The following is a 21,056-nucleotide window of genomic DNA, read 5'->3' on the forward strand; positions in this document are numbered from 1 at the left end:
TTTTGAATTCTCAGGGAACAAGTCAACTTTTCCATTTTAAATATTTCCAAGATAATTTCGTGCCAATCTTCTAATGTAGGTGGTATTGGATTTAGCCACTTTCTAGTGATTGATTTCTTACTTGCCGCTAAGAGGGCCTGCAGCAACTTTATATCTTCCTTCTGTTCAAGAAACAATACATGCCCCAAATAGAGCATCTCAAAGTTCAGAGGTATCTGGGACCTAAGTACCTTAACTAATGTTCTATGAATACCTTCCCAATATAGACTTAATTTAGGGCAATCCCAGAAAATATGAAAATGATTTGCCTCCTTGGAGCCGCATCTTCTCCAACACGTCACATTTGTATCTTTATATTTTTCCTGATATGGAGTCTTGAAGTATCTTATAATGTTTTTCCAACAATGTTCTCTCCAAGTCAAAGAATTAGTCGAGGACCATTGAAAGCTGCAGATTTTCCCCCAAGCCTCCTCTGAAAGTACCAACCCTGCTTCTTTCTCCCACTTCTCTTTAATATACAGTGTATTTACATTTTTAGCATGGGAGAGTGCATTATATACTCGAGAAACTGATTTACTAGGTATTGAACTGCAAGCCGAATGGTGAGTATACTCTCAATGGTACAGCGGTAAAAGTCCGTCAGTATCCTAGGACAGAGGTGAGCTTTCTTGATGCTTCACAAGAAATAAAGGCGCTGCTGCGCCTTTTTGATCAGGATGGAGTTGTTCAAGGACCAGGTGAGATCCTCGGAAATGTGAACACCAAGGAATTTGAAGCTTGATGCACGCTCCACTACAGCTCCGTTGATGTAGATGGGACATTCATGTTACATCCATCATCTACTTGTAAACCTGCTGGCTCATCCTCAACTCTATTATATTCTTTCCCATATTAGTTTAAACCACTCCCAAAAGCTCTAGTAAATCCCCCTCAGATTCAAGTGCAACCCAACCCTTTTGTACAGGTCTCACCTGCCCCAGAAGAGGTCCCAGTTATCCAGAAGTCTGAATCCCTGCCCCTGCTCCAATTCTTCAGCCAGGCATTTATCTGCACCCCATTCTTTTCCATGTCACAGGCAGTAATCCTGAGATTACTAAGTTTTAAGAATAGAGAAGGCTGAAGACTTATGTTACGTGTCTTACCTTTTAAGTCTCATCTAAATTCTTGTCTCCTGAATATTTTAAGGTTTAACTCTAGCTCTCCTGTGCCAGTGGTAACAGGATTTTAATTCATTTATCTTTCGGCCCGAATCCCTAAGCTTTTAAAATCCAACTTTGCAGCCTTGCTATTGCTCATTTCTTTAATCTTTATGAACCCAGGTTGTCTTTGGGAAGTTTCAGCCATGAAGTCCTTGCAGTAGTTTTTAATGATACTGGTCCAATGTTTCATGGTGAGACTGAACGTGCAGAGAGAATTTGTCTGAAAAATTCATCAACCATGACAGATGCAAATACACCACTGGGCTGTACTCAGAAGTTGCTTAAATTCTAAAATGCTTGTGTAAGGACTAGCAATTTGATATTGCAGACTGAAAATTGAATTGTATTACTTTATGCTATACTATTTCAAAAGAAGTTATCGGCAGCACCTCTTTTGTTTGTTTCTGTATCACATGAATTCACGCAGGAAGAATGACTGGAATGTTGAAAGCCAATTTAATGTGCAAGTATTAAGCTTTGAACCCATTTGCAATGTAGTATTCCTGATGTTTGTTAATACCTTCATATTCATAATGGAGGTGTTGTTTTCATTTGAATCATTGTGGCTGAATCAAAATGATAACATTTGTGACCTAAACGCGAGATGCTGGAAATCTTGAGCAACACACATTTGCTGAGGAACTCAGCAAGGTGAGCAGCATCAGTGGAGGGGAATAAACAGTTAACATTTCAGGCTGAGACCCTTTATCACGATTGGAAAGGAAGGGAGCAGAACCAGGATTTGAAGGTGGGGGGGGTGAGGAGTAGATGTTTACAAGTGATGGCTAAGATCGGGTGAGGAGGAAGGTAGGTGGATGGAGGAGGATGAATAAAGTAAGAAGCTGAGAGGTGATAGGTTAGAGGCGAGGGCTGATGAAGAAATCTAATAGGATAAGAAAATGGGTTATGGAAGAAAGGGAAGGAGGACGGGAATCAAAGTTTATGGGCAGGCGAGTACGAGAAGGGTTGCGAGGGGAGCTAGAATGGGGAATGAAAAAGAGGAGGATGAGGGGTTGAAATTACCAAAAGTTAGAGAAATTGATGTTCATGCCATCTGGTTGGAGGCTACACAGCTGGAAGGTGAGATGTTGCTGTTCCAACCTGAGTGTGGCTTCATCAAGACAGCAGAAGAAGCCATGGACTGACTTGTCAGAATAGGAAGCTGAGTAGAAATGGGTGGCCACCAGAATCTTGGGCTGCAAGTTCATGGCTTCCTGGCAACACAAGTAGATACAATGGTAAAGAAGGCATCTGCCATGCTTGTCTTCAACAGTTGAGGTGTTGACTATAAAAGCAAGGAAGTCGCATTGCAGGTGTGTAAAACTTTGGTCAGGCCATATTTGAAGTACTGTGTGCAGTTTTAGTTGTGTCAGTACAAGATGGATATGGAGACTTCGGAGAGGGTGCAGAAGTGGTGTATCTGTATTAGAGAGTGTTAGCTGTAAAGAGGGTTTGGAGAAACTTGGATTGATGGTCTGAGGGGCACTCTGATAGAAAGTTCTGAGCGGCAGAGGCAGGGTAGATTATTGTATTCTTCTTTCTAGGGTGGATAAGTTAAATGTAGGGCATAGCTTTAAGGTGTGTATGGGGAAATTTAAAGGAGATTTATGAGGCAAGTGTTTTTTTTTAACACAACAGTGGGAACACAGTCGGAAAGTGATGGAAGCAGAGAAGATAGCAACAGGGAACAGAAGGTTATATACTAGATACGGAACAGATGTTCCATTTTGTTTTAGTATTGGGTTTAGTCAATGCAGACATCATCGCTGGATCATCTTCTATGTTCTTTGTTGTACCCTTGCTCATTTCTGATTTAGCTGGAAATGTTTTATTATTGGTTTTGTCATCTTAATTAAATAGTCTGTAACCCAATAAAATGCTAAATCTCAAGCTTGTATTGCTGTTAAAAATGGGCATGGATTGTTGCAAAAAAGTCACAAAAAGCTACATTTCTTTTCTGCCTCACCAGCTCATCACTCTCGTATCGCCACATCTACACACTAACTGCACAATCTTTTTCTTTGCTGCATTTGCTATAAGGGTAGTGATAGTGCAATGCTTTGTAGTACCGGCTATAATATCAGGTTCAATTCCTGCTGCTGTCTAAGGAGTTTGAATGTTCTTCCTGTGACCAATTGGGTTTCCTCTTTGTGCTCCAGTTTTCTCCCACATTTTGCCAAGACGTATGGGATAGAGTTAGTAAGTTGTGGGCATGCTAAGTTTGTATCAGAAGCATGACGATACTTGTGGGCTTCACAGCACAATCCTCGCTGATGTGATTTGACACAAAATAACACATTTCTCTTCATCTTATCTCTTTTACATTTATTTCTCCAAGGTAATGTATATACTGGGCTTTTCATTTATTCACCAGTTGGATTTAATATTCATTCTTTTTGGTAAAAGTTGTAATAATCCAGGATATCAACAGCAGCAATGGGCAACGGCTTGCACTTCATATCATACTGCCTTGGTTTGCATACTGGCTTGCGTGTCATAGACAGCTGGGATGCAACATCCATGGTCAAGACAGCCCAATGGAATTGTCAGTGGATGGATTTTGAAATAACATAGTCAATATCATTACAGATAGATTGATTTGCTAAGGTGTGCCTGAAATTATGAATTGTCTTTATGAATGTTTACAATATTGCATGTCTGTTGAAATTAAACGTAGTTATAAATGTATTTGTAATATTTACAAGTGCCTATATATTGATTTCAGGTTGGCAAAGAAACTGTACAGACTACAGAAGACCAAGTTATGAAGAGAGATATGCCACCAGCCTTCATTAAGTAAGTATGGGTTTACATTTAGTCAAGATAAGTTCGCAGAATAACTGCTTATCCATGTTTTATGTAACTGATATTAACGCTTGCATTAATAGGTTTTATACTTGTTGTAGGTTTAACTGTTATGGATTTTTCCACACTGGAAAATAGTTGAAGATTTTTCCAAGAATAATGCTGTTTCTACTTTATCCATGTACTTTTCACCCCTCTCTAAGATGGCTCACTGGGTTACAAGTGATAAGACTCTCAGAAATCTGATATTATGCAAATTCTTCCCCATATTTTAAAACATTTTTCAGCCTAGTAAAATATGTACTGGATACAGTATATATTACACTAGTTCAATTATTGACAGCATTAAGGACATTATTCAATGAAATGAAAGAATTATAGTAAGTGCATGTAATAACACATGCATAGCTAGAGAAAATAGATAATTTCTACTTGTAGACTATTCTCAGGAAAGGAACCCTTAAGTTACCGAGAGACCACACAACAACAACAACACTCTCTGTACTTTTTTTTTCTCTGCCCAAAGCATTTCATAGCATTACTCAATATAGCTTGATAACTCTCCACACCTTCACCATGCTCTGAGTGAAACCATAAGGCATAGGAGCAGAATTAGGCCATTCAGCCCATCTATTGTCTCGCAACCCCATTTCCTGCCTTCTCCCCATAACCTTTGACACCCTGACTAATCAAGAAACTATCAACCTCCGTTTTAAATGTACTCAGTTACTTTGCCTCCACAACTGCCTGTGGCAACAAATTCTGCAGATTCATTGCCCACTGGCTAAAGAAATTCCTGCTCATCTATTTTAAATGGACATCCCTCTAATCTAACACTGTGCCCTCTGGTCCTAGACTCATCCACTGTAGGAAACATCCTTTCCACATCTACTCTGCACAGATCTTTCAATATTCGATAAGTGTCAATGAGCTTCCCCCGCCCGCCCCCACCCCCACCATTCTTCTAAACCTCAGCAAGAGCAGGTCCTGAGCCATCAAACGCTCCTCCTACCCAGAATTCTTATGTACATCCTCCAGATCAGAATCAGGTTTATTATCACTGGCATGTGTTGTGAAATTTGTTAACTTAGCAGCAGTAAAATGCAATACATTAATACGGAAGTTAAATAAATTACAGTATATGTATATTGAATAGATTAAAAATCATGGAAAAACAAATAATATATATTAATGAAGTGAGGTAGTGTTCACCAGTTCAATGCTCATTTAGGAATCAGATGGCAGAGGGGAAGAAGCTGTTCCTGAGTCGTTAAGTGTGTGCCTTCAGGCTTCTGTACCTCCTACCTGATGGTAACAATGAGAAAAGGACATGCTCTGATTGCTGGGGAGTCCTTAATAATGGACGCTGCTTTTCTGAGATGCCACTCCTTGAAGGTGTTGTGGGTACTTTGTAGGCTAATACCTAGGATAGAGCCGACTAAACTTACGAACCTCTGCGGTTTCTTTTGGTCGTGTGCAGTAGCCCCCCCCCTCCCCATACTAGACAGTGATGCAGCCTGTCAGAATGCTCTCCACGGTACACCTGTAGAAGTTTGAGTGTTTTTGTTGACATTCCAAATCTTTTCAAACTCCTAATGAAGTATAGACACTGTTTTGCCGCCTTTATAGCTGCATTGTTATGTTGGGACCAGGTTAGGTCCTCAGATCTTGACACCTAGAAACTGCTCACTCTCTCCACTTGATCCCTCCGAAGATTGGTTTGTGTTCCTTTGTCTTGCCCTTCCTGAAGTCCACAATCAGCTCTTTCATCCTACTGACATTGAGTGCAAGGTTGTTGCTGTCACACCACTCTGCTGGTTGGTACATCTTGCTCCTGTACGCCCCTCTCGTCTCCATCTGCGATTCTACCAACAAAGGTTGTATCATCAGCAAATTTACAGATAGTATTTGAGCTATGCCCAGCCGCACAGTGATGGCTATATAATGCAACACTCAGGTCTGTCAGCTGCATAAGTCCAGGGAAGTCAATCTCTGGCCCTACCAAACGTATGAGATTGAGATGCGAGTCCAACCCAAAACCCCCTGTTTGTGTGGATGCTGCATGATTAGTTACCCTGTTACAAATAAGTACCACAAAATAACAGACAAGAAAATGCATACAATTAACAATTTAGCGTTATAATTCTTAATTTGACTACAGGGATAGTGAGTAAAAAGCAAAAAAAAGTAAAGGGCCCATTTTAATGAAACAGTCTAACGTGCACAAGTTGTGGCTCACTGTTTCCCCTTCGCCAATCCTCCTTCGGTCTCCCTGGCTTTCGTTAGATCATGGCCCGCTCTGGCAATTTCGCTCCATCTTCTGCCAAACAAAAGACCCAGATCACCCTGGTGTCAGGCACATGGCATGAAAACACCCTCCCGTCATTGGGTGGCTCACATTCCAAAGCGCCTGTTATCTCTAACCATAACCCAAACACACTTTCTACAGAAAGACCATTACATTAGCAGTGAAACCTTTTCCAGGATGTTACAGTAGAGAGTAGAACAGTGGGCTAAGCACACGCTCCTGAGGTGCAAGGGTGTGGATCGTCAGCAAGGAGGAGATATTTATCACCAATCCACACAAATTGTGGTCTTCTGGTGAGGAAGACGAGGATCCAACTGCAAAGGGAGGTACAGAGGCCCAGGTTCTATAACTTATCAATAAGGATTGTGAGAATGGTGGGGTTACATGCTCAGGTATAGTTGATGAACAGCATCCTGACATAGGTGTTTGTATTGTCCAGGTTATCTAAAGACATGTGAAGAACCATTGGGATTGCATCTGCCATTGACCTATTATGCCAATAGGCAAACTGCAGTGGGTCCAAGTCCTTGCTGAGGCAAGAGCTGAGTCTAGTCATGACCAACCTCTCAAACCATTTCATCACTGTAGATATGAGTGCTACTGGGCGATAGTCATTAAGGCAGCTCACATTATTCTTATTGGGCACTGGTATAATTTTTGCCTTTTTGAAGCAAGTGGGAACTTCCACCCGTAGCAATGAGAGGTTGAAAATGTCCTGGAAAACTCCTGCCAGTTGGTTGGCGCAAGTTTTCAAAGCCTTACCAGGTACTCCATCAGGGTCTTCTGCCTTGTGAAGGTTCACCCTCTTTAAAGCTAGAGCAACTTCTGCCTCCGAGACAGAGATCACAGTGCCACCACGTGCAGCAAGGATCTTCACAGCTGTAGTTATATTCTCCCTTCCTTTTTTTTTGTCATTTATTTTTTATAGAAGTTCATCAACAAACAAACATTTCCATGAGATGTATTTCAGATACTATACATATATATCATATAATCATATTTGTCACAAATCTCCACATAATATTTATCTGAGAGATACACTTATAGAAACGAGAGGAAAGAAAGAAGAAAATTATGTACAGAGCAGGGAGTGATCTTTTTTTTACAACATATTCATTGACTTGTGAGAATAAAATCAGGCCTATGAGGTGTTATGTAGTTAAGCCATTTTTCCCAGTATGAATCAAATTGTTCCAACTTATGATTAACAGATGCTGTTATCTTCTCCATTTTGTAAATGTCCATTGTAATTTCCATCCATACATTTAAAGTTGGGATCTCCTGTGATAACCATTTCCTGGTAAGGGTCTTTTTACCAGCCACTAGCAGTATATTCATTAAATATTTATGTCTTTTCAACCATTCTTGAGGTATATACCCAAAATATATGGTCTTACTTTCTAAGGGTATTTCACATTTAAAGATGTCTTGTAGGGCATTGTGTATCCCACTCCAGTAGTCTTTGATAACGGGGCATTCCCAGAAAATATGATAATGGTTTGCATTTTGATTTCCACAATTTCTCCAGCAAACAGGGAGGTTACTATCATGATGGGATTTCTGAGAGGGTGTAATAAAATACCTTATCAAGTTTATCCATCCAAACTCCCTCCATTTCTGTGAACTGGTAAACTTCCATTGATACCTCCATATTATTGTCCATTCTTCCTCAGATGTAATTATGCCTCCTTCTTTCTCCCATTTTAGACAATAGACAATAGGTGCAGGAGTAGGCCACTCGGCCCTTCGAGCCAGCACCGTCATTCACTGTGACCATGGCTGATCATCCACAATCAGTACCCCGTTCCTGCCTTCTCCCCATATCCCTTGACTCCACTATCATTAAGAGCTCTATCTAACTCTTTCTTGAAAGCATCCAGAGAATTGGCCTCCACTGCCTTCTGAGGCAGAGCATTCCAGAGATCCACAACTCTCTGTGTGAAAAAGTTTTTCCTCAACTCCGTTCTAAATGGCCTACCCCTTATTCTTAAACTGTGGCCTCTGGTTCTGGACTCCCCCAACATCGGGAACATGTTTCCTGCCTCTAGCATGTCTAATCCCTTAATAATCTTATGTTTTAATCAGCTCCCCTCTCATCCTTCTAAATTCCAGTGTATACAAGCCCAGTCGCTCCAATCTTTCAACATGACAGTCCCACCATCCCGGGAATTAACCGCGTGAACCTCCGATGCACTCCCTCAATAGCAAGAATGTCCTTCCTCAAATTTGGGGACCAAAACTGTACACAATACTCCACGTGTGATCTCACCAGGGCCCTGTACAACTGCAGAAGGACCTCTTTGCTCCTATACTCAACTCCCCTTGTTGTGAAGGCCAACATGCCATTAGCTTTCTTCACTGTCTGCTGTACCTGCATGCTTACTTTCAGTGACTGATGAACAAGGACACCAAGATCTTGTTGTACTTCCCCTTTTCCTAACTTGACATAGACATACTTTATTGATCCTGAGGGAAACTGAGTTTCGTTACAGCTGCACCAACCAAGAATAGAGCATAAATATAGAAATACAAAAACCACAAACAATCAAACAACAATATACAAACTATGCCAGATGGAAATAAGTCCAGGACCAGCCTATTGGCTCAGGGTGTCTGACCCTCCATGGGAGGAGCTGCAAAGTTCGATGGCCACAGGCAGGAACAACCTCCGATGACGCCCAGTGTTGTATCTTGGTGGAATCTGGCCGGTGTCCAACAGCAAAAGGTTCAATATCCGGTCTACAAACACGTTCCTCAATCGTAATATGACCAGAATTGCACCATCCGTTGTTAACCGGAACAGCAAGCCCCCAACTCCTTTATGCTTACCAGTGCACTTCTGGTCAGCCCGAACAGTCTGGAAGCCCTCCATGGAAAAGTTTTGGTCGGGTATGTCCACGTGCAGTCCAAGTGGAGAACTCCTTTTCTCCACAAGTCTCTGTTGTCTCGACCCGGTCCTCTTTCCTCGCCTTTTTGATCCTGCTCTGCAGCCTCTCTGTGTTTTCCTCCAGAATTCAGCTGGGGTGTCCGCCACTCCGTTTGCTAAGCCGGCCGGCATAAGCACAATCAGCTGGTCCCTGGAATAAACAATGGGACCATACTGCTGCCCCACTAATGAGACGTGTCCGCATGTAACTATTTCCAGCGCTAAAAACCCAAATAAAACTCTCTCCACCAGCATGTTAGAGAGGGTGCAGCTTCAACGTGTTACGGTGGAAAAAAATACAACAAATAACCTAAGTTAAAAAAGTAAGAAGAAAAAAGTAAGAAAAGCTTAGTCAGAACAGCTGTAACAGGCTGCATGCATGACCGGCGCATGCACACTAGACACCATTCAAATAGTAATCTGCCTTCCTGTTCTTGCCACCAAAGTGGATAACCTCACTCTTATCCACATTAAATTGCATCTGCCATGCTTCTGTGCACTCACCCTACCTGTCCAAGTCATCCTGCATTATCTCAACATCCTCCGCACATTTCACACTGCCACCCAGCTTTGTGTCATCTGCAAATTTGCTAATGTTACTTTTATTCCATTCTTCTAAATCATTAATGTATATTGTAAATAGCTGCGGTCCCAGCACCGAGCCTTGCGGTACCCCACTAGTCACTGTGTGGGACCTTATCAAAGGCTTTCTGAAAGTCCAGGTAAACTATATCCACTGGCTCTCCCTTGTCCATTTTCATAGTTACCTCCTCAAAAAATTCCAGATTAGTTGAGCATGATTTCCCCTTTGTAAATCCACGCTGACTCGGACCCATCCTGTTACTGCTATCCAAGTGTGCCGCTATTTCATCCTTTAAAATTGACTCCAGCATCTTCCCCACCACTGATGTCAGACTAACTGGTCTAACTGGTTTTGTTTCAATGTGTGAAGTCAAATGTGTTTTAAGATTTGACATACCCTTATACACGCTTGAAATTATTCTACTACTATTATCTGAATTGTATGCGTTTCTAAATAGCTATCAAACATGTACTTGCCTTGGTTATATTTTTAACCCTCCTATGAACATACTGTCGCATCTGTAAATACCGATAAAAGTCTTGTTTTTCTAATGGGTGTTTCTGTTTAAGCATTTCAAAATTGAACAGTGTTCCTTCTTTCATTGTATTGCAAAGAACTGTTATTCCTTTAGCTGTCCAGTCCTTAAATCTAGCATCCAGTTTATTCAGCATAAAATCCGAGTCATATGCACACCATTTAAGAATTGCAATGTCTGTCTCTAGTTTATATTCTTTTATAATAGTTTTCCATATTTTAAGAGTCCATTTCACCCATGGGTTATCAATAGTATTTATGTAACTTTATAGGTTGTTATCAGTCAAAATTGCCTGTATGGGGATGGAAAGTATCCCCTCAATGTTTTTCCATTGAGCGTCATATGATAGGTTGCACCACCAGTATATCACAGCTCTCAACTGTGCTGCAAAATAATAATCTCAAAGAGAAGGTAGGCCCTATCCCCCCTTTTCTTCGGCTAATTGCTAAGTTTTGAGATGAACCCTAGGCCTTTTACCTTGCCATATATATCTTGATAATATTTTGTTCCATTCATTGAATTGATTTTTGTTAATCTCTATTGGTAGGGTCTGAAAGAGATATAATAGTCTGGGCAATATATTCATTTTAATGGATTCAATCCTTGAACTGAGACAAAAAAGGGAATTAGGTTCCATCTTGTTATATCTTCCTTAATTTTTTTATATATAGGTGGATAATTGCATTCTGATAATTTTGCCAAATCTTTTGGCATAATGATGCCCAAATATTTGAAAGACTCTGTTTGCCATGCCTAGGGATATCTACCTTCAATTTCTCTTGGTGGGCTATAGTTCTATGAAATTGACTGGGTTTTATCTATGTTGATCTTGATAATTGACCATATTGTTCAAAGGATTGCATCAATTTAGGTAAAGAGTAAATAAGAGTAAGAGGTTGCCCTAGATAGATCAAAATGTCATCTGTGTAACAAGCCAATTTATACTCTGTCCCTTTAATAGTAATTCCCCTGATATCTTCATTTTGTCTGATGTATTGAGCTAATGGTTCCAGATATAATGCGAAGAGTAGCAGTGACCGTGCACAACCCTGTCTCGTGCCCCTTTCTGGGGTAAAACTATTTGATAAATATGTATTGATTTTAATCCTAGCAGTAGGGTTGTCATATAGTGCTTGTATAGTTTTAATAATTGTCATGTAAACCAAATCTATGTAAAACTGTAAAGAAAATTCCAGTTAACCGAATGAAATGCCTTTTCAGCGTCCACACTTATCACTATTGCTTCAATTTTATTTTTTTGTATATGATCCATAATGTAAAGTGTCCTTCATATATTGTCTTGTGTTTGGCGTTATTGTATAAAACCTGTCTGATCATTATGTATCAGTGTGGGTAGAAACTCTTCTAATCGTTTGGCCATGATGGAGGTAAATAATCTATAGTCTACATTAAGAACAGATATTGGTCTAAATGGCCCACATTCCATTTTATCCTTGCCTTCTTTCAGTATAGCTGAGATTATCGCCTCCTTCCAGCTGGGTGGCATTTGTGCCTTTTTTAGAGTCCAGTTCAGGGTGGGGAGTAAAACAGGAATTAACTCATTTTCATTGAAAGTAGATATCCTTGGGCATGGCAAACAGGGTCTTTCAAATATTTGGGCGTCATTGTGCCAAAAGATTTGGCAAAATTATCAGAATGCAATTATCAGCCTATATATTAAAAAAATTAAGGAAGATATAACAAGATGGAACCTAATTTTTTAGTCTCAGTTTAAGGATTGAATCTATTAAAATGAATATATTGCCCAGACTACTATATCTCTTTCGGACCCTACCAATCGAGATTAATCAGAATCAATTCAATTAATGGAACAAAATGTTGTCAAGATATATATGGCAAGGTAAAAGGCCTAGAGTTCATCTCAAAACTTTGCAATTAACCAAGGAAAAGGGGGGATGGGGCCTACCTTCGCTTAGAGATTATTATTTTGCAGCACAGTTGAGAGCTGTGATATGTTGGTGCAACCCATCATATGAAGCTCAATGGAAAAACATTGAGGAGGGGATACTTCCCATCCCCAGACAGGCAATTTTGGCTGATAACAGCCTACAAAGGTACATATATAATCCATCAGTGAAATGGACTCTTAAAATATGGAAAACTATTATAAGAGAATATAAACTAGAGGGAGATATTGCAATTCTTAAATGGTGTGCATATGACTCGGATTTTACGCCGAATAAACTGGTTGCTAGATTTAAGGACTGGACAGCTAAAGGAATAGCAGTTCTTTGCAATACAATGAAAGAAGGAACACTGTTCAGTTTTGAAATGCTTAAAGGGAAACACTTATTAGAAAAACAAGACTTTTATTGGTATTTGCAGATGTGACAGTATGTTCATAGGAGGGTTAAAAATGTAACTAAGGCAAGTACATATTTGATAGAGCTGTTTAGAAAAGCGTATAATTCAGATAACGGTAGTAGAATCATTTCAAGCGTGTACAAGGGTTTGTCAAATCTTACAACACATTTGTCTTCATACATTAAAACAAAATGGGAGAAGGAAGGAGGGATAATTATAGCTGAGGAAGAATGGACAATAGTATGAAGGTATCAACGGAAGAGTACCAGTTCACAGAAATGGAGGGAGTTTGGATGGAAAAACTTGATAAAATATTTTATTACACCTTCTCAGAAATCCCATCATGATAGTAACCTCCCTGTTTGCTGGAGAAATTGTGGAAATCAAAACGCAAACCATTATCATCTGGGAATGCCCCGTTATCAAAGACTACTGGAGTGGGATACATAATGCCTTACAAGACATTTTCAAAAGTGAAATACTGTACCCTTAGAAAGTAAGACCATATATTTTGGGTATGTTCCTCAAGAATGGTTGAAAAGATAAATATTTAATGAATATACTGCTGGTGGCTGGTAAAAAGACCCTTACCAGGAAATGGTTATCACAGGAGAGCCCAACTTTAAGTGTATGGATGGAAATTACAATGGACATTTACAAAATGGAGAAGATAACAGCATCTGTTAATCATTAGTTGGAACAATTTGATTCATACTGGGAAAAATGGTTCAACTACATAACACCTCAAAGGCCTGATTTTATTCTCACAAATCAATGAATATGTTGTAAAAAAGAAGGATTACTCCCTACTCAAAGGCCTGATTTTATTCTCACAAATCAATGAATATGTTGTAAAAAAGGATTACTCCCTACTTGTACATAGTTTTCTCCTTTTGCTTGTTCTTTCTTTCCTCTCTTTTCTATAGGTGTATACCTCAGATAAATATGTGGAGATTTGTGGCAAATATGATTATATGATATATATGTACAATATCTGCAATACATCTTATGGAAATGTTTGTTTGATGATGAACTTCAATAAAAAAAATAAATTACAAAAAAAGGAAGCGTCTAACTTTGATTGTAATTATAAATTTAAGTCTTCCCCCGCATACCAAGAGACCTTCTGTTTCCGTTCCCATAATATTAGTAATTTTCTGGAAGAAACTAATATCACTTCCTGAGGGTGCGTATATATTCAATAGAATAACTGGATTTCCGTCTATATTCCCCCTTACCAGAATATACCTGCCCTCCTTATCTCCCATTTCGGATGCTTTTTTGAAATTAGCTTGCTTGAGATGAGAATAGCAACTCCTCTCCTATGTACTGATCTATATGAGGAGAAAAACAAATTTAGTGAAGCCCATTCTCTTTGGTTTTCCATGCTCGTTATCACTTAAGTGAGTTTCCTGTAAATATACTACATGGGCTTGTTCTTTCTTCATTTTTGATAGAATTTTACTGTGTTTGATTGGATTTAACAGCCCATTGACACTAAAATAAATGAATTTTACTTTGACCTTAGCCATGTGTATTTATCTGTCAGTATATCATTGAAATTAGCAGAATAAAACTTAATCGATCTACTCCCTGAACAACTAAGATCAAGAAACTCGAATGAGAAAAAATGTAATGAAGGTGTGATTCCAAGGCTGAGGTCTCTACTAGATGACCTTGAGTTGAGCTAGAGGAAATGTCTAGCCGTGGGGGATAGCCTCTCGTACCTGTGAGTTGAGGGCCCCCACTGCAGTACCCATAAATGTAATTGAAATTCCATTACACAGAAAAGACTTAGCTGTGTATTCCTGCCTTGTGTATGTGTGTGTATATATACACACACACACACTCATTTAGGTGGGGAAAAAGGAGTGAATGAATAAAAAGTAAAATAATGTAGTATAAAATCCACATTGTTATATGTGCTTCTTGAGATAAATATAGCACCATCTATTTTTGCTTCTGTTTAGCTTATCAACACTTTTGAAATTAGTCAGACCTTATGGCTCTTCTGGAAGGGGTGAGGGCTATATTCTGAAAACTCAGTCTCTTCCTGATCTTCTTCTCTCGCCCTCCTCCCATCCCCTGCTTCCTCAATTCTCTCACTATTTCCCAAGCAGAGCGGGATAGCTGCTCAGCCAGGCTTTCCCTCTGTTTGATCACACTGACGGGCAACCCTCTGTCCTTCATATCTGCAGTTGCCTCTTCCACTGTCTGATACAGTTGCGTCCAGTCTTCATAAAACACTCGCAGTTTAGCAGGGTACGGAGTCTGGAATCTAATCTTTCTTTGCTTTAATACTCGCTTCGCTTCAGAATATTCCTTGCGTTTCTGCACAACCGCTGGGGGGGGGGGTAATCTTGATCAAAATATATTAATTTCCCTTTCAGAAATACCTTCTTCTTTCCCCAAGCCTTGCGTAGAATCTCTGCTATGGTTTTGTACCGAAGGAATCTGATTACTATTGAACGTGGCTTATCTTCCCTGTCTCCAGAAGGCCTTGGGGCGAGCGTGCAGTGTGCACTCTCAATTTCAAGTTCCATAGTCGAGGGAATCTCCAACATGTCCCATAGTAACTTTTCTACAAACTCCACCATAGACAACCCCTCCGCTCCTTCGGAAACATTATATATCCTGATAATCTTATGTCATGACCTTCCTTGTTGGTCGAGTAGCTTATTTTCCTGTTGATTTAACACTTTTATCATCTTATATAATATCCATTCCATGTTTTGAACGCGATCTTCCACCTTTTTAATAGCATGTCTCTGCGACTGCTATTTTTTTGATTAACATTGGTGAGCTTTGACCTGATATCATTTAGTTGCTGTTTTTGTCTTTTTGGAATTCCCGTATCTCCCAGAATTTTTGCTAAATTTGCCGCTTTGCCTGAACGACACCCAGCATCAGCCTCGCTACCATGCATTTGCGTAGGAGAGCTGCTGGTTGCAATCCTCTTGTCCACAAGCTCTGCAGTGATGCTTTTTTATATCTCCATTCCTTTTCCCATTCTTGCCCTCCCTTACCAGTTCAGATATTTTCGAGAAATCATGTATTTGGTGGATTAACGGGGCAAAATAAGCGCTTTTCTGGAGGAGCTATTATTTTAAGCTGCCATTCTGGACGATAACATCACCGGAACCCGAGATGGAATTTCTTGCCAGAGGGTGGTGAATCTGTAGAATTTGTTGCCACAAAAGGCTTTGAAGACCAAGTCATTGGGTATATTTCAGGCAGAGATTGATTCAAGATTGTTTAATGTCATTGATAATAATTGTTACTCCAAATTGATGCAGCAGAATAAAAAAACTCAAGCTAGAAACATACATAGAAAACCTACAGCACAATACAGGCCCTTCAGCCCACAATGCTGTGCCGAACATGTACTAATCATTGGGGTTGCCCATAGCCCTCTTATTTTTCTAAGCTCCATATACCTATCCAGGAGTCTGTGAAAAGACCCTATCGCATCCGCCTCCAACACCATCACTGGCAGCTTATTCCACGCACTCACCACCTTAAAACTGCTCTCTTGTGTTAGCCATTTCAGCTCTAGGAAAAAGCCTCTGACTTATCCACATGATCAATGCTTCTCATCATCTTGTACACCTCTATCAGGTCACCTCTCATCCTCCGTCACTCCAAGGAGAAAAGGCCGAGTTCACGCAACCTATTCTCATAAGGCATGCTCCCCAATCCAGGCAACATCCTTGTAAATTTCCTCTGCACCCTTTCTATTGTTTCCACATCCTTCCTGTAGTGAAGTGACCAGAACCGAGCACAGTACTCCAAGTGGGGTCTGACCAGGGTCCTATATAGCTGTAACATTACCTCTCGACTCTTAAACTCAATCCCACGGTTGATGAAGGCCAATGTACTGTATGCCTTCTTAACCACAGAGTCAACCTGCGCAGCAGCTTTGAGTGTCCTATACACTCGGACCACAAGATCCCTCTGATCCTTCACACTGCCAAGAGTCTTACCATTAATACTATATTCTACTATCATATTTAACCTACCAAAATGAACCACCTAACACTTATCTGGGTTGAACTCCATCTGCCACTTCTCAGCCCAGTTTTGCATCCTATCGATGTCCTGCTGTAACCTCTGACTATCTACAACACCCCAACCTTTGTGTCATCAGCAAATTTACTAACCCATCCCTCCACTTCCTCATCCAGGTCATTTCTAAAAATCACAAACAGAAGGGGTCCCAGAACAGATCTCTGAGGCACACCACTGATCACTGACCTCCATGCAGAATATAATCTGTCTACAACCACTCTTTGCCTTCTGTGGGCAAGCCAATTCTGGATCCACAAAGCAAGGTCCTCTTGGATCCCATGCCTCCTTACTTTTTCAATAAGCCTTGCATGGGGTACCTTATCAAATGCCTTGCTAAAATCCATATATACTACATCTACTGCTCTACCTTCATCAACGTGTTTAGTCACATCCTCAAAAAATTCAATCAGGCTTGGAAAGCATGACCTGCCTTTGACAAAGCCATGCTGACTATTCCTAATCATATTATGTCTCTCCAAATGTTTATAAATCCTGCCTGTCAAGATATTTTCCATCAACTTACCAACCACTGAAGTAAGACTCACTGGTCTATAATTTCCTGGGCCATCTCTATTTTCTCACTTGAATAAGGGAACAACATCTGCAATCCTCCAATCCTCTGGAACCTCTCCTGTCCCCATTGATGGCAAAGATCATTGCCAGAAACTTAGCACTCTTTCCCCCCTTACCTCCCACAATAGCCAGTGATATGTCTTGTCCGGTCCCGGAGACTTATCCAACTTGATGCTTTCCAAAAGCTGCTGCACATCCTCTTAATGTCTGTATGCTCAAGCTTTTCAGTCTGCTGTAAGTCATCTCTACAATCGCCAACATCCTTTTCCGTAGTGAATACTGAAGCAAAGTATTCATTAAATACCACTGCTATCTCCTCCGGTTGCATACACGCTTTTCCACTGTCACACTTGATTTGTCCTATTCTGTCATGTCTTATCCTCTTGCTCTTCACATGCTTGTCGAATATCTTGGGGTTTTCTGCAGCCGTGACACTACTTCTGATCAGCAGTGCCACGACCCCACCTTTTTTGCCTCCCTCCTGTCCTTTCTGAAACATCTAAAGCCTGGCACTCTTGAGTAACCATTCCTGCCCCTGAACCATCCAAGTCTGTAATGGCCACAACATCATGGCTTCAAGTACTGAACTCGCTCTAAGCTCCTCCACTTTGTTCATGATACGCCTTGCATTAAAGTAGACATGTCTCAGACCATCAGTCTGAGCGCATCCCTTCTCTATCACCTGCCTATCCTCCCTCTCACACTGTCCCCAAGCTTTCTCTTTTTGTGAGCCAACTGCCCTTTCCTCCATCTCTTCAGTTCGGTTCCTACCCCCCTGCAATTCTAGGTTAAACTCTCCCCAATAGCCTTAGCAAACCTTCCTGCCAGGATATTGATCCCCCTCAGATTCAAGTGCAACCCGTCCTTTTTGTACAGGTCACGCTTCCCCTAAAAAAGGACCCAGTGATCCAGAAATCTGAATCCCAGTCCCCTGCTCCAACCCCTGGGCCACACATTTATCCTCCACCTCACTCTATTCCAATACTCACTATCACGTGGCACAAGCAATAATCCCGTGATTACTACCTTTGAGGTCCTGCTTGTCAACTTCCTTCCTAACTCCTTGTCATCTGTGTTCAGGACCTCCTACCTGTGTCGTTGGTACCAGAATGTACCATGACCTCTGGCTGTTCACCTTCCTGCTTCAGGATTCCCACTTCAAGATGAGGAACACAATAATAGTTGAAAAAAATACAATAAATATAAATACATAAAATGGCTTGAATACATTGATTGTACTGCCATAAAGTGTCTCTAGGCACAGGAGGGTCTATGCATAAGGTGACTGATGGGAAATGATAAAGTAATAAAGTTCTTGATTGGTAAGGGAGTTGAGAGTTACAGGGTGAAGGAGAGAAAGTGGGATTGAGGGGAAAATTCAGTCCCTCTGCATAGGTATGTTCCATTGAGGCAGGGAAAGGATGGTAGGGTAAAAGAACCATGGTGTACAAGGGAGGTAGAAAATCTAGTTAAGAAAAGCTTATGAAAGGTTCAAGAAGTTAGGTACTGTTGGAGCTCTAGAAAATTACAAGAGTGCGAGGAAGGAGCTCGAAGGGGCCATGATAAACCCCAAGGCATTCTACAAGTATGTGAAGAGAAAGAAGATGAGGCATGTGAGAATAGGACCAATCAGGCACAATAGTGGAAACACGTGCGTGGAGCCAGAGGAAGTAGCGGAGAAACTTAATGAATACTTTGCTTCAGTATTCACCAGGGAAAAGGACCTTGGCGATTGTGGGGATGACTTGCAGCAGACTGAAACACTTGAGTGCATGGACATTAAGAAAGAGGATGTACTGGAGCTTTTTAAAGGTCACACATGGGACATTCAAAGCTGCTGTGCCGGTTGATGTTGTTAAGAAGGTGTATGGTATGTTTGCCTTCATCAACCATGGGGATTGATTTCTAGAGCCGTGAGGTAATGTTACAGCTGGCTAAGACCTTAGTCAGACCCCACTTGGAGTACTTTGTTCAGTTCTGGTCACACCATTGCAGGAAGGATATGGATACTATAGAGGGAGTGCAGAGGAGATTTACAAGGGTGTTGCCTGGATTGGAGAGCATCTCTTATGAGAATAGGTTGAGTGAACTTGGCCTTTTATCCTTGGAGTGACAGAAAATGAGAGGTGACCTGATAGAGGTGTAGAAGATGATGAGAGGCATTGCTTATGTGGATAGCCAGAAGCTTTTTCCCGGCCGAAATGGCTAACACAAGGGGGCATAGTTTTAAGGTGCTTGGAAACAGCTACAAGGGGGATGTCAGAGGTAAGTTTTTTTTTACAACGAGAGTGGTGGGTATGTGGAATGCACTGCCAGCGAAGGTGATAGAGGCGGATACAATCGGATCTTTTAAGAGACTCTTAAGTAGGTACGTGGAGCTTAGAAAAGGAGAAGGCTATGCAGTAGGGAAATTGTAGGCAGTTTCAAGAGTAGATTACATGGTTGGCCCAGCAATGTGCTGTAGATTTCTATGTCTCTATGTTATTGTCGTGCTTAATTACCCCCAATCTGAGGAAGTGGTTTAGTTTTTAACTACTTTGGTGGGTCTGGTGTAAGACTGGTAAGGAATTGCAGATTTTCTTCCTAGAAAAATATCATTGAGTCCTATTATACCTAATTTGTTTTTTTAACCCTCTACCATCAATCAAACCTATTTGGCTTGGAAAACTAAAGGTATATCAAGATCTATTTTTGGATAATTGTTTCATGTCTTTTGAACAGTTATCTAACAAATACAATTTGCCTAGATCCCATTTGTTTAGGCATTTACAGATTAGAAATTTTTAAAATACTGTTCTTCCTACCTTTCTGAATTTATATTCATCAGATATTTTGGAAAACATTTTAGGTTTAAATACTTTTCAGAAAGGTGTAATAGCAAACATTTATAATATAATTATGAAAATACATCCAGACGTATCTAATAAAGTTAAGACCAATTGGGAAAGGGAACTTAAGATTACTTTACCTATTGAAAAATGGGGGGAAAAAATCTTCAATTAGTTAATTCATCCTCTATATGTGCTAAACATGCGTTGAGACAGTTTAAAGTAGGGTTCATATGTCCAAGGATAAATTAGCTCGTTATTACTCTTATATAAATCCTATATGTGATAGATGTCATTCTGAGATATCTTCTTTAACTCATATGTTTTGGTCATGTCCTCTTTTTAAAAAAAGTACTGGAAAGATATCTTTGATATTATTTCAACTGTTTTGCGTATTGATTTACAACCCCACCCTATTATTGCAATTTTAGGTTTACCAATGATAGAACCAAATCTTTTAACCTCTTCAGCTTGTCGGATGATTGCATTCCTTACACTAATGGCCAGAAGATCCATTTTGCTGAATTGGAAAGAGATCAATCCCCCCACCACATTGCATTGGTTCTCTCAAACTATGTTGTGTTTAAATTTAGAAAAAAATAAAAGTGTTATTTATGATCCCTCTATTAAATTCGAAAAGACTTGGAGGCCATTTATTCAATACTTTCATATGATGTAATTTGACCTTTTCCAAACCTAGTCTATTTCCTTTTAGTATATGCTGAGAGGAGCGGCATTGACGACACTAATGGTTCTTTTTTTTTATATTTCACAACAGCCCATGCCTTTTTTTCTGTAGTTTAGTTGGTCTATTTTGTAGCTTAGTTTTTTTTTGGGAGGGTATACTTTTTTTTTCTTTTTCATGTTAACTTGTCTATATATAATATTTGTATCCTGTAAGACTGG

At 40.2% G+C, this 21,056-nt stretch overlaps 1 protein-coding gene across 2 annotated transcripts in view; it reads left to right on the forward strand.

Annotated features, from left to right (window-relative positions):
• LOC134358262 (vinculin) overlaps nucleotides 1-21,056 on the forward strand; it is a 265,439-nt gene that overhangs the window by 72,323 nt on the left and 172,060 nt on the right. For both annotated transcript variants that reach the window (XM_063070279.1, XM_063070278.1), the window contains exon 2: nucleotides 3,925-3,995. In XM_063070279.1, the coding sequence (XP_062926349.1) occupies nucleotides 3,925-3,995 (71 nt within the window). The remainder of the gene's footprint in view (nucleotides 1-3,924; nucleotides 3,996-21,056) is intronic.

Source organism: Mobula hypostoma, chromosome 18 (genome assembly GCF_963921235.1).
Source record: "Mobula hypostoma chromosome 18, sMobHyp1.1, whole genome shotgun sequence".
Lineage (NCBI taxonomy): Eukaryota > Metazoa > Chordata > Chondrichthyes > Myliobatiformes > Myliobatidae > Mobula > Mobula hypostoma.